The 25,009-nt window shown below is 52.7% G+C and overlaps 11 protein-coding genes across 11 annotated transcripts; 5 read left to right on the forward strand and 6 right to left on the reverse strand.

The window, feature by feature from the left end:
• Positions 1 to 363: 363 nt before the first annotated feature.
• SCP_0105660 (Cytochrome oxidase assembly protein) lies at positions 364 to 1,239 on the reverse strand (the record flags this gene model as incomplete). Its single annotated transcript, XM_027752796.1, has 4 exons — positions 364 to 445; positions 498 to 603; positions 669 to 1,057; positions 1,115 to 1,239. The coding sequence occupies 4 exons, from the start codon at positions 1,237 to 1,239 to the stop codon at positions 364 to 366; spliced, it is 702 nt and encodes a 233-aa protein (XP_027608597.1).
• Positions 1,240 to 1,390: 151 nt separating this feature from the next.
• On the forward strand, positions 1,391 to 5,404 carry SCP_0105670 (Endocytosis protein; the record flags this gene model as incomplete). The annotated part of the gene is made up of 13 exons (XM_027752797.1): positions 1,391 to 1,425; positions 1,515 to 1,580; positions 1,633 to 1,802; positions 1,853 to 1,995; positions 2,055 to 2,130; positions 2,184 to 2,322; positions 2,378 to 2,562; positions 2,614 to 2,750; positions 2,808 to 3,233; positions 3,287 to 3,772; positions 3,830 to 3,979; positions 4,030 to 4,114; positions 4,167 to 5,404. The coding sequence occupies 13 exons, from the start codon at positions 1,391 to 1,393 to the stop codon at positions 5,402 to 5,404; spliced, it is 3,336 nt and encodes a 1,111-aa protein (XP_027608598.1).
• Positions 5,405 to 5,798: 394 nt separating this feature from the next.
• SCP_0105680 (hypothetical protein) lies at positions 5,799 to 8,958 on the reverse strand (the record flags this gene model as incomplete). The annotated part of the gene is made up of 3 exons (XM_027752798.1): positions 5,799 to 7,921; positions 7,994 to 8,217; positions 8,270 to 8,958. The coding sequence occupies 3 exons, from the start codon at positions 8,956 to 8,958 to the stop codon at positions 5,799 to 5,801; spliced, it is 3,036 nt and encodes a 1,011-aa protein (XP_027608599.1).
• Positions 8,959 to 10,923: 1,965 nt separating this feature from the next.
• On the reverse strand, positions 10,924 to 11,904 carry SCP_0105690 (hypothetical protein; the record flags this gene model as incomplete). Its single annotated transcript, XM_027752799.1, has 4 exons — positions 10,924 to 11,176; positions 11,254 to 11,438; positions 11,499 to 11,739; positions 11,822 to 11,904. 4 exons carry the CDS (start codon positions 11,902 to 11,904, stop codon positions 10,924 to 10,926), a joined length of 762 nt encoding a protein of 253 aa, XP_027608600.1.
• Positions 11,905 to 12,086: 182 nt separating this feature from the next.
• SCP_0105700 (Pre-mRNA-splicing factor CWC25) lies at positions 12,087 to 13,504 on the forward strand (the record flags this gene model as incomplete). The annotated part of the gene is made up of 3 exons (XM_027752800.1): positions 12,087 to 12,176; positions 12,239 to 12,472; positions 12,530 to 13,504. 3 exons carry the CDS (start codon positions 12,087 to 12,089, stop codon positions 13,502 to 13,504), a joined length of 1,299 nt encoding a protein of 432 aa, XP_027608601.1.
• Positions 13,505 to 14,171: 667 nt separating this feature from the next.
• SCP_0105710 (Itaconate transport protein) lies at positions 14,172 to 16,576 on the forward strand (the record flags this gene model as incomplete). The annotated part of the gene is made up of 11 exons (XM_027752801.1): positions 14,172 to 14,247; positions 14,300 to 14,435; positions 14,493 to 14,608; positions 14,671 to 14,850; positions 14,903 to 14,979; positions 15,032 to 15,090; positions 15,143 to 15,199; positions 15,285 to 15,871; positions 15,936 to 16,024; positions 16,090 to 16,172; positions 16,459 to 16,576. 11 exons carry the CDS (start codon positions 14,172 to 14,174, stop codon positions 16,574 to 16,576), a joined length of 1,578 nt encoding a protein of 525 aa, XP_027608602.1.
• A 313-nt stretch (positions 16,577 to 16,889) lies between these two features.
• On the reverse strand, positions 16,890 to 17,200 carry SCP_0105720 (hypothetical protein; the record flags this gene model as incomplete). The annotated part of the gene is made up of 2 exons (XM_027752802.1): positions 16,890 to 17,144; positions 17,195 to 17,200. 2 exons carry the CDS (start codon positions 17,198 to 17,200, stop codon positions 16,890 to 16,892), a joined length of 261 nt encoding a protein of 86 aa, XP_027608603.1.
• Positions 17,201 to 17,437: 237 nt separating this feature from the next.
• Positions 17,438 to 18,245, reverse strand: SCP_0105730 (hypothetical protein; the record flags this gene model as incomplete). Its single annotated transcript, XM_027752803.1, has 5 exons — positions 17,438 to 17,602; positions 17,656 to 17,672; positions 17,735 to 17,961; positions 18,044 to 18,120; positions 18,174 to 18,245. The coding sequence occupies 5 exons, from the start codon at positions 18,243 to 18,245 to the stop codon at positions 17,438 to 17,440; spliced, it is 558 nt and encodes a 185-aa protein (XP_027608604.1).
• A 1,029-nt stretch (positions 18,246 to 19,274) lies between these two features.
• SCP_0105740 (DNA polymerase zeta processivity subunit) lies at positions 19,275 to 20,366 on the forward strand (the record flags this gene model as incomplete). Its single annotated transcript, XM_027752804.1, has 8 exons — positions 19,275 to 19,314; positions 19,372 to 19,398; positions 19,452 to 19,615; positions 19,668 to 19,783; positions 19,835 to 19,938; positions 19,988 to 20,055; positions 20,114 to 20,218; positions 20,277 to 20,366. The coding sequence occupies 8 exons, from the start codon at positions 19,275 to 19,277 to the stop codon at positions 20,364 to 20,366; spliced, it is 714 nt and encodes a 237-aa protein (XP_027608605.1).
• A 162-nt stretch (positions 20,367 to 20,528) lies between these two features.
• SCP_0105750 (Sorting nexin-4) lies at positions 20,529 to 22,389 on the reverse strand (the record flags this gene model as incomplete). The annotated part of the gene is made up of 9 exons (XM_027752805.1): positions 20,529 to 20,588; positions 20,649 to 20,801; positions 20,861 to 21,163; positions 21,217 to 21,374; positions 21,434 to 21,647; positions 21,701 to 21,788; positions 21,843 to 21,897; positions 21,952 to 22,087; positions 22,141 to 22,389. 9 exons carry the CDS (start codon positions 22,387 to 22,389, stop codon positions 20,529 to 20,531), a joined length of 1,416 nt encoding a protein of 471 aa, XP_027608606.1.
• Positions 22,390 to 22,686: 297 nt separating this feature from the next.
• SCP_0105760 (hypothetical protein) lies at positions 22,687 to 24,975 on the forward strand (the record flags this gene model as incomplete). The annotated part of the gene is made up of 11 exons (XM_027752806.1): positions 22,687 to 22,717; positions 22,768 to 22,871; positions 22,926 to 23,292; positions 23,346 to 23,488; positions 23,545 to 23,637; positions 23,694 to 23,748; positions 23,800 to 23,862; positions 23,916 to 24,059; positions 24,115 to 24,243; positions 24,302 to 24,448; positions 24,503 to 24,975. 11 exons carry the CDS (start codon positions 22,687 to 22,689, stop codon positions 24,973 to 24,975), a joined length of 1,749 nt encoding a protein of 582 aa, XP_027608607.1.
• Between the last annotated feature and the right edge of the window lie 34 nt (positions 24,976 to 25,009).

Raw genomic sequence — 25,009 nt, forward strand, 5'->3', positions numbered from 1 at the left:
GACGGTTCGGTTAACCTGGGATCATATTGTGGGTAACGCGTACGCACCACAGCCGCTAGACTACACATATTGTAGTCATGAAACGTTGCCAGACCACAAAGCTTTGAGCTTCCACTAGCGCGAGATTGTTGAACAAACAGAGATATGATTCACATCCTAATCAAGCTCCATGCTGATCTTAGCGCGTACATGACACTCAAATATTCGGCAAACACCACCATCGTGTGTTATCCTTCGCTGGAAAGATGAGCGTTGGCGTTTGATTGAAATCAATAAATATGCTTCGTATCGTGACTTGCCAGCAATGCTCCCTTGAATGGGCAATGTACGAGGGACAATGCACCGTCGTACAGAAGACACTACTCAGCGAGGTAGACGCGCCTGTGCTCGTCTTTTCATCAGCAGGCGGATGAACATGAAGCTGGTAAATGCGGAGAGCGAGTACCTACCATGTTCATCAGCGACATTGTCACGGGAGCTCAGCGTTAAAGACGCACCAAGTCGCGACGTACGAGGCATGAGCGTTTCGTACGTCCACTATTGGAGCTCTGCCTATGGGAATACCATGCGCTAAGCGTGACGCAGCGTCTCCTCCATGGCCCTCTGATGGTCAAAAAGATGGTTCCAATCAATCCAAAGGAAAACTCTCGATAACTACTTATGCGCACCGAATATTTCCTCAACGAATACAGGTTGTACGCCTGCCTTCACTCCACCAGCCTGCTCTGCCATTTGCCCCACATCTGCCCAGTACCATTCCCCCCTTTCCGGATGGTTGTCTGGAGTAAATGAATTGCGGACGTGGGAGGTTCTGAGTAAGCCCATCACTTCAACTTCACCATCTTCCTTGAGGTGCTTCGCGTCCTCAGCTAGGGCCTTGGCGACAAATCCGCGATCCACCAACACAGTGGAGCCCTCAGACCGGATGAATGGCACGACCAGATGATAGCCAATAGTACCATCCCGAACGCGAGGTCCTAGTAGCATGGCATGATCGTTATCCCAATGACCTCTAATTGACACTTTCCGGAAAGTAAAATCTGGTATGGCTGCAACACTTACTGCAAACATGAGATACGAGGAGTTGGTTCACAAGAGTCTCGAAAACACTGACTTTATTTGCTTCGGAAGAAGCATGGGTTCCAAATGCAGTTTCTCTTCCAGCTCATCTATGAGGGCTACTTTCCACTTGAGGCGCTGCACCTGCCATGTTCCCAGAGCAAAAGTGAAGATGGGCATGAAGCCGACTAAGATCATAGTGGGGGTAATCAGAGCCACTTTCTTTGAGGTGTACGTCGGTGCTCCCGACGTGGTCGTAGATTCAGCGCGTTTGAAGGTTCCTCGTCTCCATACTTTCACTCGGAGTGCAGAAGAGCGAAAAAGAGCAAACATGGCGTGTACTCTCCGCGCAAGACGTCGCTACGAGTAGCCAGCCGGTCACGGTGGAAAGGGCGCGTCCTGAAATAAGAGCGTGAGCGCCGAAGATGACCGTGACTTACCTCACCCTAGTGCAGCCAGGCGCAGTCTCCGCATACCAGCCACCCTCGTCTCTATCACCTTGGGGTTGTGTTGCACGACATGTGAGTCACATATGTTGCCTGAACTGTCCCAAATTCTAAGCAAACGTATCAGGTTCACGGGACAGCGCACCCGGCAGACTGGCTTTGATATAGACGGACCCGACGAGGTCCACTACCCCACAAGACCTGTGGACAAGGATAAGGCTGAGGCCGAGCTTGTGGTGAACATCAAGAAGGCTACAAATCCAGATGAGACCGCTCCGAAGCAGAAACACGTTCGGAGTGAGTGCACCACCTGTTCTATAGCGCAAAGCGTATTGACATACGTGCAGAATGCATCGTTTACACATGGGACTATCACTCCTCGATATCATTCTGGACCGGTCTTCGTGTGCAGCCTATTCTGTCTGACGAAGTCCAGACGTTTAAAGCCCTCATAATGGTTCATAAGGTGCTTCAAGAAGGTCATCCTGTGGTTAGTGCATTCCTCTCTTATTGTAGCCCGTTCCGAGACTCAATAGAGATGAACCATAGACAATAAAAGAAGCACACGGTCAGACTGGATGGCTGGAGACTTGTGCTCGGACTGTGGGACACGAGAGTCCCCGAGGTAATGCATCTTCACCGTTGACGTGTCTTCACTGTCTCATGAGTTTGCCTCAGGTTACGGCCCGTTGATTAAGACGTATGTGCAGTTTATCTTAGCGAAGTTGCGATTCCATCGCTTGAGACCGGAATTCAACGGTCTGTTCGAGTACGAGGAATATGTGACTTTGAAGGGCATCGACGATCCGAATGAAGGGTGTGCATTTCAGGCCGCTCATTTCCTGTGGTGGCTTAACTCATGCACTTGATAGTTATGAGACCATTTCCGATCTCATGGGTTTACAAGACCAGATTGATTCGTTTCAAAGGATGATTTTCGCTCATTTTCGTCATTCCGCGAGCAACGAATGTCGCATTTCTGCACTAGTTCCTCTTGTGAAAGAGAGTTGGGGTATCTACAGATTTATCACGAGCATGCTGAGAGCCATGCATCGAAGTAAGTCGGTTCTCCGCACCTACGCGAGCATTGTCATGATGTCCTGTCTAGGGACAAACGATATCGAAGCTCTGGAGCCCCTTCGACAGCGTTTTAGTTCACAACATTATGCACTTCGGAAGTTCTACTATGAATGCTCCAATCTCAAGTATCTTACTGGTCTCATTAACGTTCCCAAACTCGGTGCAGTGCGTTACTGTCGGACATCCTGCGCTACAATTATGCGGCTAATTTGCTACCGCTAGGAACCTCCTAACCTGATGGATAACGGTAATGCTCCCGATCTTCCTGCTCGACCGAAGAGCACAGTCGTTGCGACGCCACCACCGCCTGTTACTCCATCGCCCGATGCCGCAGCCGTTAGCGAGCAAGCACGTATGTTGAAGCAGTACGAGGAACAGCAGGCTGCTCTGCTCGCTGCCCGTGAAGCCGAGGAACGTCGTCGTCGCGAATTGGAGGAACAGCAGCGCCGCGAATTTGAGCAAAGGCAGGCAGAACAAGCAGAGAAGGAGCGCCTCGCACAAGAGCAGCTCATGCAGCAGCAGATGATGCAGTACAACAACCAGGCAGCTGCACAGGCTGCGCAGCAGGTGAATGAATTCCAGAGGGAGCTGCTCGCCATGAGAGGCCAGTACGAGCGAGACCAGCTAATGCTCGAGCAGTATGACCGGGTGAGTTTTGTGATCATGCTGAAGGTGCCTTCATTGATCGCTGTATTCTGCAGCGAGTCAAAGCTCTTGAGGGAGAGCTCAGCAGTGTTACTGCCAACATCAACTCCCAGATGCTGTCGAAGGATGAGTTGATCAAACAGTTGCAAGACCAGGTCACTCTGTGGCGTAACAAATACGAGGCCCTTGCCAAGCTATATAGCCAACTACGCACGGAGCATCTCGACATGTTGTCTAAGTTCAAGCAGATGCAGTTGAAGGCCAATTCGGCTCAGGAAGCAGTCGACCGCATGGAGAGGATGGAACGAGACCTGAAGGCGAAGAACCTGGAGTTGGCGGACATGATACGGGAGCGTGATCGTGCGCGCTTTGATTTGGATCGTCAGAAGGCCAGCCAGAAGGACGAGGTGGACAGACTGAAGAGGGAGATCAACTATGCTAACGAACGAGCCGAGGATGCCTCGCGGTCAAAGAGTTCTGAGGTATCAGGCGTGTTATCCAAGTATAACCGTCAGCTGACGGAGCTGGAAGACTCCCTGAGGGTGATTCACGATCTTGATAGCTTTGATCTCAAGCGGCATTAACATCTTCTTCCTCAGGCCAAGCAGCTTCAGATTGATGATCTGCTTCACAAGCTTGACAACGCGCACGGGGACGTAGAACGTCTCAAAGACGAGAAGGACCAAGAAATCGCGATCCTGCAGGAGGGCATGGACAGCACGATCCAGCAGCTCTCTGAGGCTCAGCAGGTATGTGCGACATTCTGTGCATGGAGCAATACATATTAAAAACCCACTAGAATCAAGGTATCTCGGAGGAAGCGACGAACACTCAGATCGACACTCTCATTTTGGATAACAGGAAGAAGCTCAATCAAATCATTGGTGGGCACCTTCCACTCAATTTTGTCTTGAATATTGACTCACGTCAGTGTAGACTCCATCCTCCAGGCATGCGTACACAAGGTTGATGAATCCATCTATGAGCTGGAGTCTCCGGCGCAAGCTGGAAACCTGAACTCAACCCCAGAGTACACGCTCTCCATGATTGAAAAAGCTATCAACAATGCCACCGAGTTTGCTACAATATTTAATGCGTATCTCGGAGGAGAGCTTGGCGGCGAACACGTTGAGGTGATCAAGGGGGCTAACGAGTTGGCGCAATCAGTGTCGGATGTGCTGGTTAACACCAAGGGAATCACTCGTCTTGTCAGCGACGACGTGTCCGACAAGTTGGTCAACGTTGCGAAGAATGCTGGCGATGTCTGTCTGCGGGCATTCCTCAACCTGCAATCATATAAATTGGATCTTCTTCCTCAACTCTCACAACGGAAAGACGTTGCAATGCGCAACAATGGAGAAATTCGCAGTGCCCTTACGAAAGTGTCGGAATCGGTCGACTCGCTTGTGCCAAAGGGTGGCAAGGCAGGCGCGTTGGCGAAGGCCAACGGAGATATAGGAGACATCGTGGAACAGGAGATGTTGGGAGCAGCCAAGGCCATCGAGGCCGCTACAGAGCGTCTGCAGGAACTCATATCGCGTCCTCGCGATTCCAGCAGGTTCAGTGCCGTTGACCTTCAAGTGCACGATTCAATCTTGGCGGCGGCCCTCGCTATCACGAATGCCATCGCTCGGCTCATCAAAGCTGCCACAGAATCCCAACAGGAGATCGTCACCCAGGGCAGAGGTTCAAGCACGACTCAGCAATTCTACAAGCGCAATAACCGTTGGACGGAGGGTCTCATCTCTGCCGCTCGTTCGGTCGCATTTGCCACCAACCTGCTCATCGAGAGTGCTGATGGTGTCCTATCTGGGACACATTCCCTCGAACAACTCATCGTCGCGTCCAACGAGGTTGCAGGTGCCACTGCTCAGCTAGTTGCTGCGTCACGCGTTAAGGCAAACTTGATGTCGAAGACTCAAGAGCGACTGGAGCTGGCTGCCAAGGCTGTCACCGAGGCGTGCAAGGCGTTGGTGAAACAAGTGAAGGCCATATCTGCCAAGCAATCACAAGAGGAAGATGTTGATTACAACAGCATGGCCGGTCTGGACTTCAAGAGGCGCGAGATGGAGCAGCAGGTCGAGATTTTGAAGTTAGAGAAGGACCTTGGTGCTGCTCGCCATCGTCTGGGTGCGATGAGGCGGGCGGGTTATCACACAAACGAAACAGAGTAACGAGTCTCCCTTCCATGGTATCCGTGATTAAGGATCTTTCACGCCCTCACGTTCATGTGACGGCAGTACTTACTTGACATTTTCTCTCCTACATTTCACATGTAACATATAGGTGGTAGTATGAAAACATTCCGTGCTTGTCAGATTCAATGAATGACATGCATGTGAGTGTTGCCAGACAAGTCGTGGTGCGTGTACAAAGCTGTGCGCAGATCGCGAAGAGCAAAGGAAAGAACAGTGCTGTACAGCGGAAAGTACACGCCAAGGCCTACTCTAGGTAGTGAAGTAAAAATTATATGCAGCTAAAGCAGTGAATACGCAAGAGTAATAGTACTGGGGTCAATAAAGAGGTATACATACGAGAAGCAAATAGGAAAAACAGCCTGCGACATAATCAAGCATAGAAACCGCTGTCACAACTCGCATCAGTGTCGAGTGAATCCCTGCCGTGCTCCATGTCCAGGAAACTGCCTTCCATGACAGGTGACGCGGGCGGCACATCAATATCCATCTCCATGAGATTCTCGGTGGTGGCGTCCAGCTCGTCTTCAATATCCAAAAATGAAGGTTTCTTCATGATGGACCTCCGCTTTGAGACCTTCTGCTGGTCAAACGAACTGGGAGGCGAAGTGATCAGAGACTGGACATTGCGTGAATCCGATGTCGCTGTATGTGGTCGACGGATCCTGTTGTGGACGGGAGGCGGTGATAGAGGATGGAGCGGAACAATACTAGAGCGCTTGAGCACAGGGTCATCTTGAATGGGTTGGTTTTCACGCGATGGTCGTGACCGAGGAGGTGGAGGTAGACTTGTGGGAGGTCGTCCAGGCGAAACGGTAAAAGCTGAAAACGTGGGAGAGGTCGGTGACGAAATGCTGGGTTGAGCCGTCGAAGGTCGTGCAATGGATGTTGGTGGCTTTGGGAATGACTTCGCCATCAGAGAGCTGCTTCGTAGGGGAAGCCGTGAACTGTCGGCGGAAAGTTCCCTAGCTTTGCCGTTATGATTGGTAGTAGATGAGGGACGCGCAGAAGCAGTTTGTCGCAAACTCGATGTTCCACTGGTAGAACTCTCGCCAAGTATATGATGCTCGCTCCCGAACGGCAACGTCGCTGCAGATACGCTCGACATGATCGAACTTGTTCTGGACCCAGATAATTTGGAATCCGACCGTCGCCTCCGCCCAATGAAGGCGAAACCAAAATCCCTCGGTTGCAACTCCAACTTAGGCTTATGCTCCTGGTCCATTTCTCGATCCCTCTGCGCCGCCTCCTCCGCAAGTTGCTGCTCCAACTTCAACATGTCTGCCGGTGGTATGATATGCTGGGGGGTATACTCCGTTTGCGACGCGCTCTTGTCGCCGTATGAGCTTGACATACTATCACCGGGTTCGCTCCAGAATGATGAAGGCGCGACGCACGCATTTTTTGTCGATAGGGAAAGCGGATGTCCAAAGTTCCCGAAAGAGATCATAACCTTCTGTACCGCCGACGACGAGGACCTGCTCTGAGTGCGGGGCTCGTCAGTGTTAATGACTGAACGCGTCTCATCTTCAGCAGATGTAGCAGGCGAAGCAGGCCCTTGGGAAGATGTGCTCCTTCTGCTACTTGAACCCGAGAAAAGGCGCTTGCGTGCAGACGTCGGGGTTGTATGCGTGAAGCCGCTCTTACGTTGTTGTTGGTCCGTCGTCGGCGGAGACGATGGCGTTGGCAAACGGCCTTCCGGAGGTGTACTAGAGTGGTTGTACGAGTTGGCGTGACGCAGAGCAGGCAAGGGAGGAAGGGGAAGTCGTGAATGATGAAATGAGCGTTGCTTTCGCGGAGTTTTGCTGGATGAAAGTGATCCACTGGATCCTCTCCAGTTCGCGTACTCATCCTGTCCCAGAGACACAACAGAGGAAGTCAGGCTTTGCTCCGAATAATGCTTCCCCAGCAGACTTTGCTGTGAAGGAAGTTTCTTCAGTAGTTTCGGCGACGTGTGGGCAGACATGCTCTGATCGGGATGCATGTAATCTCCATGGGGTGGAGGAAGTCTTCTCATTGAGGAGTTGCTGGACTCAGCATCAATGTGACGTCTTCTGCCATTGCCCTTACTCTGCCTCGAACAACCTTCGGGTAACGGTGGATACACGTCCTGCATCAGGTGCCCAATCGCATCTCCGGCAGAATCCTCCACGCTAAATTCAAAGCTGGGGGCAAGACTCACGCTAGATGTGCTCGGTGATGGTGGATTAGATAGGAAAATGGAAAGGTTGTCCGCAGAAGACGAAGGTTCTGGAGCAACGAATGATGACAAGGGAGGAGGCGGAAGGTTTGCTGTGGGAGGCGCAAGACTTGGGGGAGGCATGTGCACTATCGAAGCGGAAGCTTTACGGACGAGCACTAACGGGCGAGTAGAGGAGGGTGACACCGGAGAGTCGGTGCCGGGAGGCGGTGTCACGCTTGGGCCGGCAAAGGTTAGCGGAGATAAAGAAGGGGAAGCGGCGCCCAAAGGCGAGTGAAACCCATGAGGATCTGAGGCTTTGCGTCGCAATTCCAGCCGCGAAAGTCTGTTAGCGTCGCCATTGGATCCCGCAGCTGCCACCGTCATACCTCTTGCCCGGGGATGAGGGTGTGGAGCTCCCGGAGGAGGCTCACTCAACCTGTTCCGGTAGTCACCTGGCGTGACGGTAGAACATGAAGAGTTCGAACCCGACGGCGTTTTGAGACGTGCCCGTATACTCCGAGGCTCAGCACTGGCCACAGACCTGCCGTCGTCTACAAACAGAGTCTCTTGACGACGAGGCTCTTGCTTCATGCTCGTATCAGAGGGTGTTCTATACGTTACATCGATGAACCCTCTTCTGTGAAATTAAGGTGCACACGAACCTGGATGAGCGAGTGATCCTGGAAGACATCTTGCCACTCCGAGGCTCTGACAAATAGCTGTGCGAATTAGACGATGAAGACGCATACGAGGTGCGGTTATTGGACACAAAATCGCTTCTTTTACGATGAGGCTCCAGCAGGGATGAATCCGAGAACACAGACTGCCGGTATGAGTCCTGCGACTGTTGTATGACGACTCCTCCTGCGGCAAAGGGATCCATTTCCGACAATGTGAGGACAGACGTCTGGTACGACATTCGATCTCTTGGGTGATCTGAGGGCGTACGGGGTTCCGGGATGTCATGCGGGTCGGACGCCTCGTCCCCGTCGTATTCCGAAGAGCGAGCTGTGGATACGGACTTCGCGGGAGGTCGGTTGGTGTAGAAGGGGGAAGGAGCGGAGTTGTCAGATGTAGATCGGTGCACTGAAGTGTTAGTCGGAGGATCCTGTATAGCAAGTGAAGGCAGCTTTTTGGACCTGAAGCCCATTGCAGAAGCCAGCGTATTGAATTTCAGACCGGCAGTAGCATCTTTGGTCTTCGTTAATTTACGAGGTGCAGACCGCATGTGCTTCTCGTCGTCCACGAGATTCGAGAACGACCGCTTTGGCGTTAAACCTGAGGAGTCCTTCGACTTCGACCGCGACCACCATGACTTCGCCTGGCTAGTAGGTCCCATAGTTGACGACATAACCGTTGTAAGAAACGAAGGTGAACTCAGACACTAAACGATGGGAAGTACCGCTGGATCCTTCACGAGCACGTTCAGTATCGAGGAACTGCGTAGGGCATGAAGGCGCAGCGGACCTTGCATGAGTAGTCACGCCATGGACAGCGGGCAAGCGAAGGCGTCGAGAAAGACGACGGAGACAAAGACTTCGCTCGCCGGAGCCAGCGAGCGAAAGCAGCCACCAGCGGTTCCCCTGGCAATTTCCTAGCGCTTTCTGGTGAAATTAATGTGAGAAATCGCGATACACGCCAGTCACAATGAAACCAAATAGCGTTACTAGCTTATCCGATTAGGCAGAATGTGACGACCACCTGACTGAAAATATATATGTGCCGTAGGTTTATCTCGAAATGGCTGCGAATTATTTACTACTGGAGGCGGCGATTCAAGGGGCATTCGTCCGCTGTTCCTGTCCAACTCCATCTTTCTAGAAGGTGTGGCTAAACCGATAGAAGCGAATTCACAGGTTTCATGCCCGGTAGATCTCATGTGATCTACTATCTAGATTCTCTTCCACCCACAGCTCCTCTTGGCAGGGTGCCAGGATACACCATTGAAGTTCGAGCTACTGAGAGGTGTTCCCCACAATGCAATGACGCTCCCTCAAGCTCCGTATTTGCGGATCCTGAACGCGTATTTCACTGGAATCATCAGATTTGATCATCAACCGACATCAGCACAGATCTAGACGGCTCAGGACTGCTGGGTCTGGGACCTGGGTGCACAATTCTACAATATATGTCAATGTCATCCTGCGATCCTTTCCGTCACTCTTGCGACTACGACCACAGCAGGTTCGTTGAAATGCCTACAGCGAGACGTCGCCTCGTCAGTTGACCGGAGTACGCCTAGCACAATAATTTCTTGCCATGACTGCGATCTTGAGTGAAAATAGCCAGCAGGTCAGAGGTTCGCGTCAGCTTCTGCTTCAGGGATCATGGTTGCAGCCGTACGCTACTGGTGATAGGTTCACCGACCGACAGACGCAGGCCATCATGCTCCGCAAGGGCGTTCCGCGACGGCATAATTATGCACCATAACGCGTCGGGTCACAGGGCGAACCGGCGTGACTCATCAAAGCGTTGCACAGTCATGAGAATAGTTGGAAGAAGGGTCCTGACTGCGTGGGAGAGAATCAAAGCAAGTTAGGGAATGAGTTAGGACTTCTGGGATAAATCAGTCAACTGCCAGGAGAAGAACAAAACATGCCGACTAATCGGAGGTCAATTTCCAAGGCCTTTGCGGTGAGGGAACAATGATCAACGACCAGATCCTCGCACAGGTACGTTGGAGTATAATAACACAGGACAATGGCCGGAGAAGATGTTGAGAGCATCATAGTCAGAACAGCGCACAATTAGATGGCGAAACAATGGAAGAGCATACAATTGCCGGCGGAGTACTGCCGGAGAACCGCGTACAACGCCAGTCGAAAAGAGTAGCTAAATTCTAGGTTTGATTGGCAGGAAGGTGCAGAAGAAGCGCTTACAAGCAGTCAGGTGTGGACTCTCGAACGTGCATCGCCTGGACGCTGAAGTGTGCACAGGCGCATTCGCATCCCTATCATTTTCTCAGCCTTGACAGATGCGAACAAGTATAGCCTGCATAGACAACGGGAGAATAATGGGTGAGAAATATCGGAACGTGGGTCCTCCGCTTTGATAGCAGATAAGTAACGTTCCGGTGCAGGAATGACGGCGTCGGATGTTCGAGTTTGAGTTGTCACTCACGGCACATGAGAAAAAAAATGCATATTCCGGATACAGGTTGAATTGTGCGCGGAAGCTAATGTTCTATCCAGACCCTTGCAACGGCCTGCACTGGTCAACTTAATGACGATCGAACATTGGCAACCGGCTACTCACATGTATTACTGGGATGAGATCTTGATCGAGCAATGCATACAAAATGAAGACGACCGGAGCGTCAACCAATCTCAGCCCACACATCTTCTGTGTCTCTGTCCTGGACGGCCTGCGCTGCGCGTGGCATGTCTGTTATCGGCGCACGCGGTGCGGGAGCCTCCTCTCCGGCATCGAAGAGGACGGGATCCTGGATGAGCGGTCTCCCGAGGTCATTCTCGCCTTCGTCTTCGATGTCGATGTCGAGCGTGTAGCCTCTTCGCCGGGCAGCCGACAAGTCGATGGGCTTCGGGCGCGAAAAGATGGACTGGCCGGACCTGTGAGAGTTTTACCACGACCGACACAGAAGCATCGTCAATATACTGCGGTCATGACCCTGAACGGAGAAACGCACTGTCGCATCACTGCGGCTAGCCGTCCGAACTGGAGTACGTTCCGTGCGACGAGCAGGAGCGTGTCCAAGAGCTCCTCCTCCTTACTCGTGCTACCACAGCCTGCAAAGAAAATGAGGAGGAGCGTGATCACGCAGAACGCGGTCAGAACGAGATCCATGATGTTGTACGGTGATTTCCAGAATTGCTGCATAATAAATATACCTTCAGACACCTTATACGGTCTTGTGTGGCAGCGCATACTCACTCGTCCAAAGGCGACAAATCTGATGCTCACTTCAAGGATCATAGAGCCGTTGATTATGAGTTCTAGGATGTAGAACGCGAGTGTCGGGCACCCATTCGTCATGCTCAGCACGACGGTCGTGACCGACAGCGCAGCCATGACGAGGTATAGAGCGATATACGCATGCGAATGCACAAATCGGTTGGCAATCCCCTTCGTGATCTCCTCGCGGGTCATGGTGTATATCGAGTGCGTACTAGTCCTAATTCACGAGACGAGAGGTACTGTCAACATCCGGCCGGGGGTATGAGCGGCAGAGAACCGGAAGGAGGAGTAATACTTACGTCGGTTGAACAGGGAAATCTCCTCCATCGTATAGCGGGACCGTCTCATGTTCAGCAGCCTCGAGGTCTGCAGGTCGTGACATCGCTGCAGTAGTTGTTTAGACGCCCGTTCTGAGACAGACTTGGCGCCACAGTTTGTAAACAAAGTCAAATATCGGTTGGACTCAGACCCATCTTGCTCAGCGCTGCCTGTCGTCGTCACCGTCGTCCTTCGCATCCTAACCGTCCAACCCGTTGCACCTCGCGTCTCCAGCAGTCAGTCAAGATGGGTGGCGGAGACTTGAATATGAAGAAGTCCTGGCACCCGCTCCTGTTGAAAAACCAGGAGCGGGTCTGGCTCGAGGAGAAGAAAGCGGTGAGTTTGTCATCATATCGCAGTCCTGGTAGACCATGCCTCAGACATATACTCTTCCATAGCTCGAAGAAAAGAAGAAGCTTGATCAACTTCGAAAAGAGAAAGAAGAGGAGCGACAGCTGCAGGAGTTGCAGCGCATGCAGGAGGAGCAGACGGGCAAGAAGCGGCAGGAGAAGCTGGACTGGATGTATACCACGCCAGCCACAGGGAGTAACCAGAATGCGAACGATCTGGAGGATTATTTACTTGGGAAGAAGAGGGTTGACAAGATTTTGACTGCTGGGGAAAATGAGAAGGTGCGTACACACATCTTCGCTTTTTGCTGAGCTACCATCTTAACATACGTTGTGTAGATTGGCGCAGCCCACAAGAGCTTCATTGCTACTCAGTACGCTAACACTGTTCGCGACACTGCCATGAAGATTCGTGAAGATCCACTGTTCGCCATCAAGCAGCAGGAGCAGGCTGCATATCAAGCACTTATGGCCAATCCACTGCGTTTGCGAGAGATGCAGGAACGCAACGGGATCAAAGCAAAGAAGGACAAGAAGGACAAGAATCATAAGAAGAAGGACAAATCCAGCAAAGACAAACACAGAGATCATTCTGTCTCACCATATCCCGAACGTCGCCGATCCTTATCTCGCGATCGTTATTCTCATTCGCGAAGGTCCCCTAGCCCTTACGGGCGAAGGTCAAGGTCGCCCGTCTTACGATCCCGATACATTGACGACTACGATCGTCGCGACGATGGTTATGACAGACGAGGTCGCAGCCGCAGCCGCACTCCTGATTCATATCCTCGTAGGGGCAGAGATATTGATGATAGGCCCAGAGATAGCAGGAGGGAAGACGACAGGGTGCGTACGTGGCCGAAATCGGACGAGTCTGACGACAATGGCTACAACTCCCGCCCACGCCGGAGTCGCAGCAGGGAGGACGACAGGAAGCGCCGACAATATCCTAGCAGAAGTCCAGATCGACACGGATCCTCCTTCAAACGATCACGCATAAGTCCACCCCCGGCTGTACATCCGCTGAGTTCTCAAAGCTCTGGCGCGCACAACACAGGCGACGACGATCGTGCCGCTCGTCTGGCGGCTATGATGACGGATGCGTCTACAATGTCAGTTGATCGCAGAGAGCGCCTTACGACACTGCTGGAGCAGGAGAAGGCAGAGTTCGAAGCAGAGGAGCGAGCTAGGGCGAGGTCAAAAGGCATGGGTGGATTCTTGAGTCATGAGCAGAAGAAGGTGTTCGGTGGCGTCGGTGGGATTGAAGAGCGCATCCGAAGAGGACGGGGTCAAATGCGGGTCGACGCCGACTGAGATGCATGACCTGTGTTTTATCCTTCTGTGTCTCTCGGATCCGTGGTATGTGTTTACAGTTGTACTTTTGCTATCAGATAGGACATGCCTCCAATACACTTTGCATAGGTTCACCTGATCAACGGAATTGATGCTTCGCTGTTCTGATTGCGCGGTCGCAAGTCCTACTGCGAACAATGCGAAGCACGTCGCTGTACACGGTGAGAAAACCGTGGGTGCGCGCAGGCCACTTGCATGATGCCAAACGAGATACGGGCTCTGTTCGCTCCAATTTCGCTCGGAGGAAGACGGCGAAGCGCCACAAGGGGCCTGTCAGATGGTCCATAACGCCCAGACATAAAAATCTAGGGAGAGCAGGGTCAAGCGCGTTCTTTGCAAGTATTCCACTGCGTCGAGGATATCGGGATATCAACGATTTTAATGCGTTGAATATTGGTGAGGCTTGGTCACCGCCGATGCGTAATCGGACGCGGTCGGAGAACGTTCTATCGGCCGTCGGGGCATATCCAGGATAGGAAATTTGAGATCACGGTTCGCAGACACTCTGAGATTCTTCGGCTTATACAGGCGTCAACCGTGCCCATTCCCCAAGTTATAAGCTTCTCCATGTCGTCTTCCTCCTCACTCGCCTCCTCGCTTGTTCTCCACCGACTCGTAGCTCGTCGCTATGGACTCTACGGTCAACAACGGTGAGAAACAGCAGTCACCTACAATCACGCCAGCAGCTTCCGTGGGACCTCCAGGTGAGCTCCATGAATAGACAAAGCGAACACATTTATCTAGATGACATTCCAGCCCCTCAGAGCCAGGATACGGCAGAGGCACCACCGCCTCGCCCCACTCAAAATGCGCCTATCAAGGCGTATAGTGTGTACACTGCTCACGAGAAATGGTTTATTGTCGGGATCGCTGCTTTCGCCGGGATGTTCAGGTAAGCATAAGTTCGACGACTGTATGCGTGTATATTCAGCGCTTTTGTGTTTCTTAGCCCATTTACCGCCAATATATACCTCCCTGCAATTCCTACCATAGCCAAAGCATTCCACAAGACAATTGAACTCATTAATTTGACTGTGACCGTATATATGATCGTACAGGGCATTTGTACGTACCGGTTTTTCTGCTATTTCCATGGCTTTCTACTTGACTTTCATATTTCCGTATAGCGCCCATGTTCTGGGGAACGCTTTCTGATAGGTATGGTCGACGGCCCATGTTTCTCGGCTGCCTGCTCGTCCTGTCGCTTTCATGTGTTGGGCTTGCTCTTGTTCCAACGTCAGCTTACTGGCTGTTGATGCTGCTACGATGCCTACAAGCTGCCGGTTCTGCAAGTACGGTCGCTCTCGGTACGTCGTCCTTTGTCCAAATTCTCGCCCCGGGACTACATTTTCCACCTAGGTGCCGGTGTCATTGCCGATGTGGCTGCTCCCTATGAGCGGGGCACTTATTTCGGACTTTGGAATATCGGACCCATGGTAAGTGCGGTCGTTTGAAGCGAGAGACATTTTTGTACAAGTAATATGCTAGGTCGGACCTACAATTGGACCAGTCCTGGGAGGTGTTCTTGCCGATGGTCTGGGATGGCGGTGCGCGTTCAAACGGGGTTGTGGTGTGTTTTCTAATCCGACGGCTGAACAGATCCATATTCTGGTTTATGTGCATCGCATCTGCGTTATGTCTAATCGTGATCCTTCTGTGAGTATCTCAAGAGGTCGAGAGCTGAGGCTCGACCTTATTCTCATCCACACACACGGTATCAACGGTGCTAATACGCCTTCAGCCTTCTACCAGAGACTCTCCGCGCGATAGTGGGCGATGGTAGCATACCGCCACCTCGTCATTACCGCCCGATTATCCCCGTCATCGGACGCCACGTCGAGGAGTCCTCTGACCACGCTTCCAGGCCGCCCCCGAAGGGGTTTGCGAACCCTTTCGTCCTTTTCCTATACCCTGACGTTACGCTATTACTCTTATACAACGCCATCGTGTACGCTGTGTTCTACGGCGTGACAACGAGCATCTCGACGCTGTTCTCCTCCACATACCCGTACCTCTCAGAGACGGAGATCGGGCTGTGCTTCCTCGCCATTGGCGGGGGCATGCTCATCGGGGGCGTGATTACTGGCAAACTCCTCGACCGCGACTACAGGCGGTACAAGGAGAAGATGCTCCTCGCGTTAGAGGAGACCGGCAACGAGAAGATGCGGCCGGAGGACGTCATGAAGGAAGAGAACTTTCCCATTGAGCGCGTGCGCCTCCACCTGATGCCGTACTACCTCTCTCTCTTCGTTGTGACCTGCATAGGCTACGGGTGGTGTCTAGACGCGAAGGTATCCATCGCGGGCCCGCTCATCCTGTCGTTCATCAGTTGGGTGTCCATTAATGTTAAGCTTTAACCCTCCCGGACTCGCTAACGATCGGGCTCTTCTAGTCGGTTTTTGCGTGGTTGGGGTCATGAACGTCACTCAGACTTTGATCGTGGATCTTGTCCCTGGCCACAGCTCTGCCGTGACAGCCTGCGTGCGTCATCGGTGTCATATTTGTATGCTAGCGTACTAGTGCTGACGCCCGTTCACTGCCGACAGAATAACCTCGTGCGATGCTCCATGGGCGCTGTACTCGTCTCGGTGATCAGCCTGATCCTCAAAGCCATGGGCACGGGATGGACGTACGTATTCCTCGCCGGGGTTTGCTTATTCTTCGCGCCCATGAACCTCGTCTCGCTCTACATGGGACCCAAGTGGCGCGCACGTCGCAGAGCGCGCCGCCAGGCAGCATCATGATCCGCCGCGCCTCGCCGCGTTGTGTTTAGATCGTCTGCGTTGTCATGTCTCCGGTGTCCGATCGTGCAGCCTCCTGGCTCCTTACGTTATGTATCTCTAGCACCGACTCGTTATCTTCGTTGACCCGTTCAGGTTTGTTTTTGACCTTCACCTCTCGCATTCATGTACCAGGATTGTCATCATCGTCTACTCGCCACTCCGGCATTATACAAGTAGCATGACACAGCAAGCAAGACGTCAGCTAGACAATAGACACGCCTTTACGACCCCCACACGTATTGTATTTTAAATACAATGGATCGTCCGTTGGACGAAATGTCAAACAACAGAACAATCAGATTTACGGGTGGCCAGAGTTTGGAGGGTACATGGGGTTACAGTCCAAGATCGGGTAGTGTGCGCCATAGAGGTACTCCGACGAGACCTGCGCCGGGTCCGGGAGCGAGCTCCCGTCAGATGGCACGCCCGACGCCTACGCGGAGCCCCCCACGTACATCGCCGTGCCAGACGGGTCGGACTGGGGGGGCATCTCCTGCATCGCGCCCGTGCTCATCTCCGGACGCGGCCACCACCGGTACCCGGGGTAGAACGATGTCGACGCCTCAACTCCGGGCACGCTCAGCCCCAGCGAGTGCGCCAGGACGCGCAGGTGCGCGTCCGGGTCCGCCGCCGCACTCGACGGGCCCGGCGAACGCCTGGCGCTTGAGCATGTCTGAGCTACGTTCAGAGCTGAATGTGTCGTGCAGTGTGCGCTTCTGTCCTTGCAGTGACTCCGCCACCGCCTTGGAGGTCTGGTTCAGTCCGACCTTCGCTCCCGCCAGCAGCGATCGTACACTTGTCGCCCCAGGCCAGACGGTCTGCACGATGGCTTGTTAGCATAGTTTCAAAAGGGTAAGGTTCGACTCACTTCCATACGTTCTCAACGCAATGATACATTGCATCAGGCCGACAGTAGCTTGAGTATTTGACGGACGCTGGCCACTATGCGAGGGTCAGCCAAACGAGAGATGGCAGACTCTTACATGTAACTACATGCATGATTCTACAGTCACGCCCGATAATAAGGACATGCGACGAAAAGCTATAGGATGCTTGCTCCCCCTGCGCCTTGCAGATAGATTGATAGGAATTCCGGTCCAACCCATACTTCTCATTGTACACGGTCACTAATGTTCATGGCAGGCCCATGATACAGTCGAAGTCTGTTCAACTGACCTATCGTGCCGACATGAGACGCTGCGCTTTGGCAAAGATCAAAGGACTTCGGCGGTAGAATGTCTGTAGAAATATTCGATTCCTCAGCACCGGATGTCGACTGAAATTCATATGAGTTCGAGAACCGCAGCGTAAATCAGGGTCTAGACTGACGGTTCCACTTCGGTAGACTAGAAAAGTGAGATTTGACAGTCAACAAAATAAGAGAATGACGTGAACGGGAAATACTCACAATGCCCGATGCAGCAACAGCACCGCCACGCAATACTCGAGTGACTATGGAGCACCAGTATATGCGGCGTCGTGAGCGCGCTCGTCGTGGAGTACCTCAGGTGATGAGGCAAGATGAACAGCCAGTTGTGTAGACGCACTTCGAGCGGCTCCAGGAGGTCGCGGCACGACCGCTCCTCGAGCGACCTGACAGGGTAGGCGAATCCATGATGTCCGTCATTATCGCCGCTGTTACGATGATGAAACCAGCGAGGCGTATTAGAGAGAAGGCGAACTCGCACAGAGCGCAGGCTTCGCGGAAGCAGCTTACGACCATCTCTGGTACCGGAATGAAGTTGGTCCCAAAGCACCTGGAGGACAAGGCTGCCAGAGCTCATATTCTTCTTGCTGGACAAGAAACATCATCAGATATGTGTTGCTCGGGCTTTACTGTAACTTACTTTAATAACGTCTGGCCTCAGGGTCAAATAATCTTTGGAGCGGAAAGTAATTGGTCGGCCTAACGGGATCATCTCTATTGTAGGGCATTTTGAGATGTCTCGTCTCCATATTCACCCAACTATACTGGCATCTGGAAAAAGTACAATACCTATATAGTGCTATGTAGCTCACGTAGGCCTGAGAGGTCTGTAGCAATATCCCAAATTATGTAGAGGTCTGTAGATGAGCCATTCCTACAGGAGTATCGGCTAGTATCGCTAGGACTGTAGTCGGGTAGTCTCCGAGGCTCTGTAGGACGCTGTAGGACCTGTAGCCTGAAACACGGTGTGAAAGTATTCTTGGCTGCAGATTTATCTATTCTAGCATACCATTTTCCGGTGCAATTCGTACAAAATGAGGTTCAGAGAGCAATATATTGTTAATTGGGGTGCATAAAACATTACAGTTAACAGTTATTATTACTATGAAACGGCATAAGGTATCACCGCAGGGGCAGAGCAATAGAAAAGACAGGGTATCTAAGATGTAAGTACAGCTCGCAATGTCTTCACAGAATGAACAGAGTCTCTCCCTACGCATTCCTCGCCTCCTGGCTATACTAGTAACCATGTACAGCAGCACCAACAATTAGTACTACAACAAATGCAAGACAGGGCGTACCTTTGTCAATTGTAGTACCTCGCACGGGCAGAAGTGGTGTCCAGTTCAGCAATGCAGTCCTTGAGGTCATGGATGCAGACCCTCCCAACCTGTGATTGAATCACGGAGAAGATTGTGTACCGCACCCACCAACATGACGTTCGACTTGAGATGATCTGCTCGAGTTGAACATCGCATTGGCAGGCGCAGTGTACAATTTTCTCAGTGATTCCATAGAGGGCCTTCTCAAAGGTGCACATGCCAATGCTGACATGGATCGAGGGCTGCCTCCATATGGTGCAGCAATGCAGTGAACAGGGTATCAGTGGTTGTCTTAGTATGATAGCATGAAAGTTGCATGAGTGAGTCATCCGAACCCATCGTGATGTCATCACGTGACACGTGCGTCGCGACCGTGACCGTGACAGCGCGCCTCAATTTGCGATCTCACACCCGAGGACATGGGAGATGTGGCTAGCGACTCCCCCCTGACCTTCAATCGTGGGTCAACTACTTGATTTATTCGTTTAGTAACTTTTTTTACACCCCACTTGTCAGAGACGGTCCGCGGAATCAGCGAATTTAGTGCGCACCCACTTTTTCGATTTACCGCACATATGATAACGCGAACGCCACAGTCGAAGTCGCGATCCATACTATCCTGTACGTGCGTCAGGTCTACCCTGTAGACCTCTTCGTGCGCCGGAAGAAGTATAACACCCCCGTCTTTCAATCACGTCACCCCGCCCTCAACGAGTACATCTCAGGCGCGGTCAAGGCCGTCGCAGAGGAGCTCACCTTGGTGCGCTATCCTTGACAGTCTTTTCCCGATAGAGCCTGATGGTTTGGTGCAGGGAAATGTCGACAAAGTGATCATGGTCATCAAGGACAAGGAGGACCGTCCGCTTGAACGCTTCATCTTTGCCGTGCGGAACATGATCCAGGTTGAGTCCTACAACAAGGACACCAGGTCTGTGACTTCTCGCCCTGACTCGACAAGCAGAATCTAATATCTGTAAAGGGTGCAGGAAGCTATGACCGCCACAGTCCTCGGCCAGTACTTCCGCTCCTTCCTCGTCAAGCTGAGCATGGTCGAGTCACAGTTAGGCCAGATGGACATGGGCGGTAGGCATCTGCCACACACAACTGCATCATAGCCTGAACGCATGTGTAGACGATCTATCATTCGCCATCGTAATCGAGCTTCAGGACGACAAGGCTCCAACCGCGAGCCAGGGAAAGGTATGATGAGTCTTCGTCTCTCCAGAACCGCCTTGATCTCACTTGAATGTTACCCAAGGATGCCCCACCATGGGTACCGGCCATACCACAACACACGACATCCAACGCATCCGAGAACGCAGAGCTCCATATGCTGCGCGCAGTGGACACAGGCGTCATCAACGTGAGCTACATCACCGACACACGTGCAATCAGCCACGTTAATTGACCGGCTTTCCCAGTTATCCCTGGCCGTCCAAGAATCGGAATACAAACTGAACCTAGGCAAGGAAGAGGATCCGAAAGGGAAGGGCAAGGAGCGCGAGTCCTGACCCCCCCTTTCTATGTATCGCTAGTAATATGTAGCGCAGCCCTCCACTGTATCAGCACTCAACTTTCATCCGCAATTCTCCACGATGTGTTTGTCCAAATGATGCTGTGATAACTATAAGTACAGTGGGAAGGTGGAAGGCAGCCAACGGGCGGATACATCGTCAGACGTCCACACGTATGCGCTGAATTATTGGTATAATCCTTTCCCATTCTTCCATAGCCTGGAATCGCAATAGGACCGTCAGAATCTCGATGAACATGCCGCCAGAAACCTGGCTTACCGCCTTATAAAATTCAATTTCTCCGTCCGCGAGGTTTCCAAGCATCTCCTTCATCTCAGCCTCTTTCCCGTACTGGAAGACTGTCTGCTCCCGCAGGGTCTCTTCGCTAAACGCGTCAGATGTTTCGTGTGCAGTTGTAACCGCGTCTTGAAGCTGTCCAAATGTTAAACGTGAGCCCACTAAACGACGTTTCAAGAAACGAATGACGCTACCTCCTTGATCTTCACGTCCAGCTTACGCATTCTCTCCACTCGGCTCCTATCGTCGTCAGCGCCGCGAAGGGCGTCTACCTTGTCTTTCAGGTAGGCACCCAGCCCGAGACCAGTGCTGCCCGCGTGACCGTTGATCACCGCGGCGAGCCTGTCTCGTTCCGACGTGATCCCCGATAGGTAATCCGAGAGCTCCTCGAAGTCCATCTGCTTCTGGTCACGCAGCTTCAGGACCGCACGGTTCGCGTGCGAGTACGTGAGTAAAGAGTGTAGGTGCACGAGGAACGGGTCTGTGTTTGTGTGCGTCTATCGGCACACGTCAGTAATAGTCCACTCTCCGCACAGGAACCGAGACATACCGTATGGCGCAGGAGCGCTGAGAACTCCAGCAGCGTATTCGAAAAGTGGTTTAGCGGGTCCGTAATGCCGGACTCGAGGAACCCAAGGCCCTGCACGGCGACCGCGAAATCATGATAGTCGCCGGTGAGATCTTCTCCGGACGATTCCAGATTGCCGTCTCTTTCAGTCTCAGATGCATTCGGGAGGGGGTGCACCGCGGAACGCGAGGGTACTCACCGTTCGTGCGACTGCGCATGCGGTTCCAGAGCCGCTCCGCGTGCGTGATGCCCTCCTCGAACTTGTCTACGCCCTCGCGCATTGCGAGGAAGCGCTCGTCCGGCTTGCGCACGCGCGAGAACGCGTTCAGGAGCGTGTCGGAGATGCTGTCGATCATCCCGACCGACGGCTCGGGGCCGGGGGGATGCGCTACGTGTTGGTGCATGTGGACATGCTTCGATTGAGATATTAGTACGAGAAAGAAAATGGACGCGCAGGTAGACGGACCCATTCTGAAGACTCGAAGAAAGCCCGCAATAATGTGCTCCGCTGCAGTGTTGGATGTCGCGCTAGTCTCTGTATGAATCGGTGGAGCCTACAAAGTGCATCTTATGAGTAGAATTGAACCCCCATAGCACATGCTGCTCACTCGAGTCGCCGCCGTTCCATGAACTCCGGGCTGAATCTGTCTCCGGTGACATATTCTGTCGCACAATGTCAAGAGAATGAATCTACGGGTACTGTCCTTATCCACATACCAAGTCGGTGCTTGTCAGGTAATGGAGGCACGACACATGCTGGGAAATCCTTCGCCAAGTGATCATGCAAGAACACAAAGTCCTGGAAGCGCCTGCGAGAGGATGGGTTGGGTGTCGAAAAGATAGGGAGATTGGTCTGCAGCGCAAGGACATTAATGCATGGGGTCAAGAGGTGACTGAAAGGCTCACCTTAGCACTGACCAAGTAGGACACATATGCGTCCTTGGTCTCAGCGAGTTCCTTGACTGGGTCCCGGACAGTAGTTATAAGATATCCCTCCCATTTGGGATCGTTTGGCCCTCGTTCCTCTTCGCTCTCTGCGGTACTCTGCCTGTACCCAGGGCCGGAGAGTGCAGCGGTGGTGCCAACGTCGTTGGAAGGCGCGGCAGGAGACTCCCAAGTGACGCTGTCGAAAACATCTTCGTCGTCACCGAGCATGAGGACTGGGATGGGGGGAGATGAGATGAATGTTCGCGCAGATGAGCCACGTAATGGCTAGGTGTAGTTGCGCAGTCGTGGACGGCGGGGAACTAGCGTGGAGGAGGGGCCGTATGCGAGGAGGACGCGGACAACAGCCATCAACATCTCCTCCTCCTCTCGATCACGCTCCCCGCGATGTTGCGCGGTCTCAGGTCCTGGCTGGCGTTCTGCTCATTCCTTCTCATTTTTTCTTCTGCAACAGCCTACGAGGTCCCCGTCTCAGACAAGGACTATGACCGCCAGATATGTTCCGGAATGTGGGCGGGCAAGTCGACCTACATCAATGGTATGCCCCGCGACCAGCTGTCGTCCCCAGACATGCTCAGCATCTCCCAGTCACGTTCGATAGCAGTTCGCAAGGCCAGCTGGCGATGGTAATATATGAATGGCGCGACATGCATTACCTCGGGAAAGTCACATCCACCGTGAACGACTTACCGGTGAGTCCCCTCGCCCGCAGCAGGTGCGGCACCTTCATTCAGAAAACTCAGCAGAAAACATACGTATGTACCTCCGACGCCGTGCGCGGTGGTTTCTGTTCGACCTCGCAGCTGGGGAGATTCATTATCGACTTGCCCGAAGGCAAGTCGTTGAACGACACAAGCTTCTGGTCGGCTCGCGTGAGCTTCTCAGCCAATGGGTCCTCCTCGTCGGATGTCTCTTCAAATGGCCTCTGGGACAATCCGGAGGGAAACCCGACACCGCCGCCCAGCAACAACACCTCTCCTTGGAGGCGGCGAGATGTGGACACGAACGGCAGGCGTCAAGACAGTTCAGCCCTCAACCCAAGCCCCGATGGTATCCTCTCCTATCATGAGCCCCTCCAATACAAAGTGCGCAAGACAGGATACTACTGCGTTGGTGAGTATACCCATGACGAGAATCGTGCTTACGCTTACTCACACGGCCCACAGCTGTTGTCCCGGTCACGGTGTTGTCCAACTCTGCCCGCCAAGCACCAACCGACGTTCCCTTCCATCCTACTTACACCGGATCTGTCTTCTTCCGCAACAAATTCGACGGCAAACTGCCCGCTACTGATTATCCCAAGGTCAACGTATGTTCGCGGGTTCCTTCGTTAATCGTTTGTCATGCCGATATCACTCTTTCCAGTTCTATCTCGCAATGTTCATCATCTACACTGTCCTAGCTGTTGGATGGGCATGGTTATGTTTCAAAAACTTGCAGGACTTGCTTCCGATTCAGGTGCGCTGTTATATTATCGGCAATGTGGGCACCGATTTCTCATGCGCGATGTGCAGTACTACTTGTCTAGCCTACTAGGTTTCCTGATCATCGAGATGGTTGCCGACTGGGGTATGCGCTCTGCCCGTGTTTGTTTCTATATCTTTTAACATCTACTGTCAGCATACTATCGTTACCTGAATGCCCATGGAAAAGGCGCAGCCGCTACTGTATTCCTCATCGTCGGCAAGTGTATCTGTGTGGGCTTGATCGGTGGTGAAATTGACCATTTTGCACAGTCGCCATTTTTGATGCCGGCCGGAACGCTCTCTCCTTCTTCCTCCTATTGATTGTATCATTGGGCCTTAGCGTCGTCCGCGAGTCCCTCGGCAAAACTATGTTCAAGTGCCAAGCCCTTGCCGTAGCGCATTTCCTCTTCGGAGGTGCGTCGAAACTCCTCAAATTCGCTATGCAATCTTGCTGACCTATGCGTTACAGTTGTCTATGCCATTGGCATCGTAGAGCTCGAGCTGGAGTCAACCTCCGCTTTCGTCCTGCTCATCTTTGTCATTCCCCTCGCTTTCACGCTGAGCGGTTTCCTACTCTGGATTCTCTACGCTCTCAACGGTAGCGCATCTCTACTTTGCGTCGTCCGATTTTATATTAATATCGCCGTTTTTCCCAGCGACGATCGCACAACTTGCCGCCCGTAAGCAGCGGTATAAGCTCTCGATGTTCACATGGTTGTACCGTATCCTGCTCGTGACTGTCCTTGTGATTGCGATATTCTTCGTCGTCTCGTCTCTCACATTCTCAGGACGCCTCGCGGAAGGTGAGTGGCGTGCTGTACTGCCTGGCTCTTTGAATCTCACATCGCCCCTTACAGACTACGGTGCCAAGTCATGGAAGGTCCAGTGGTGGCTGCTAGATGGCTGGCTAGCACTGCTGTTCCTTGTCGACTTCGTTGCCATCGCCTGGCTATGGCGTCCCTCCGTCAACAACAGAAGATACGTGGTGCTCCTCTTAACTTCTAGGTCGTGTGCTTACCTTCTGGTAATATCTACATTAGCAATGTTCGACGAGCTCGCGCAGGCCGACGAGGACGCTGAAGACTACGACCTCGAAGCGTTGGAGCACCGGATGGACGGACGCGGAGACATTGACGACGACGCCGCTACTCTCGTTGGTCGTGGAGGCGGCTCACTCGCTGAAGATGCGGTCGTATTCGACATCGGAGAGGAAGAGGCGCACGACGGCAGCGACGATGAAGACGACGTGAACGCCAAAAAACGGAGGGCTGCCCTCCAGCGCCACGAGGGCGACGACCACGAGCGGGAAGGGTTGATGAAGGACGAGTAGGCAATAATCCTTGGGACAATATCTTATTCTACCT

This window comes from Sparassis crispa, assembly GCF_003851025.1.
Source record: "Sparassis crispa DNA, contig_000000F, whole genome shotgun sequence".
Taxonomy (NCBI): domain Eukaryota; kingdom Fungi; phylum Basidiomycota; class Agaricomycetes; order Polyporales; family Sparassidaceae; genus Sparassis; species Sparassis crispa.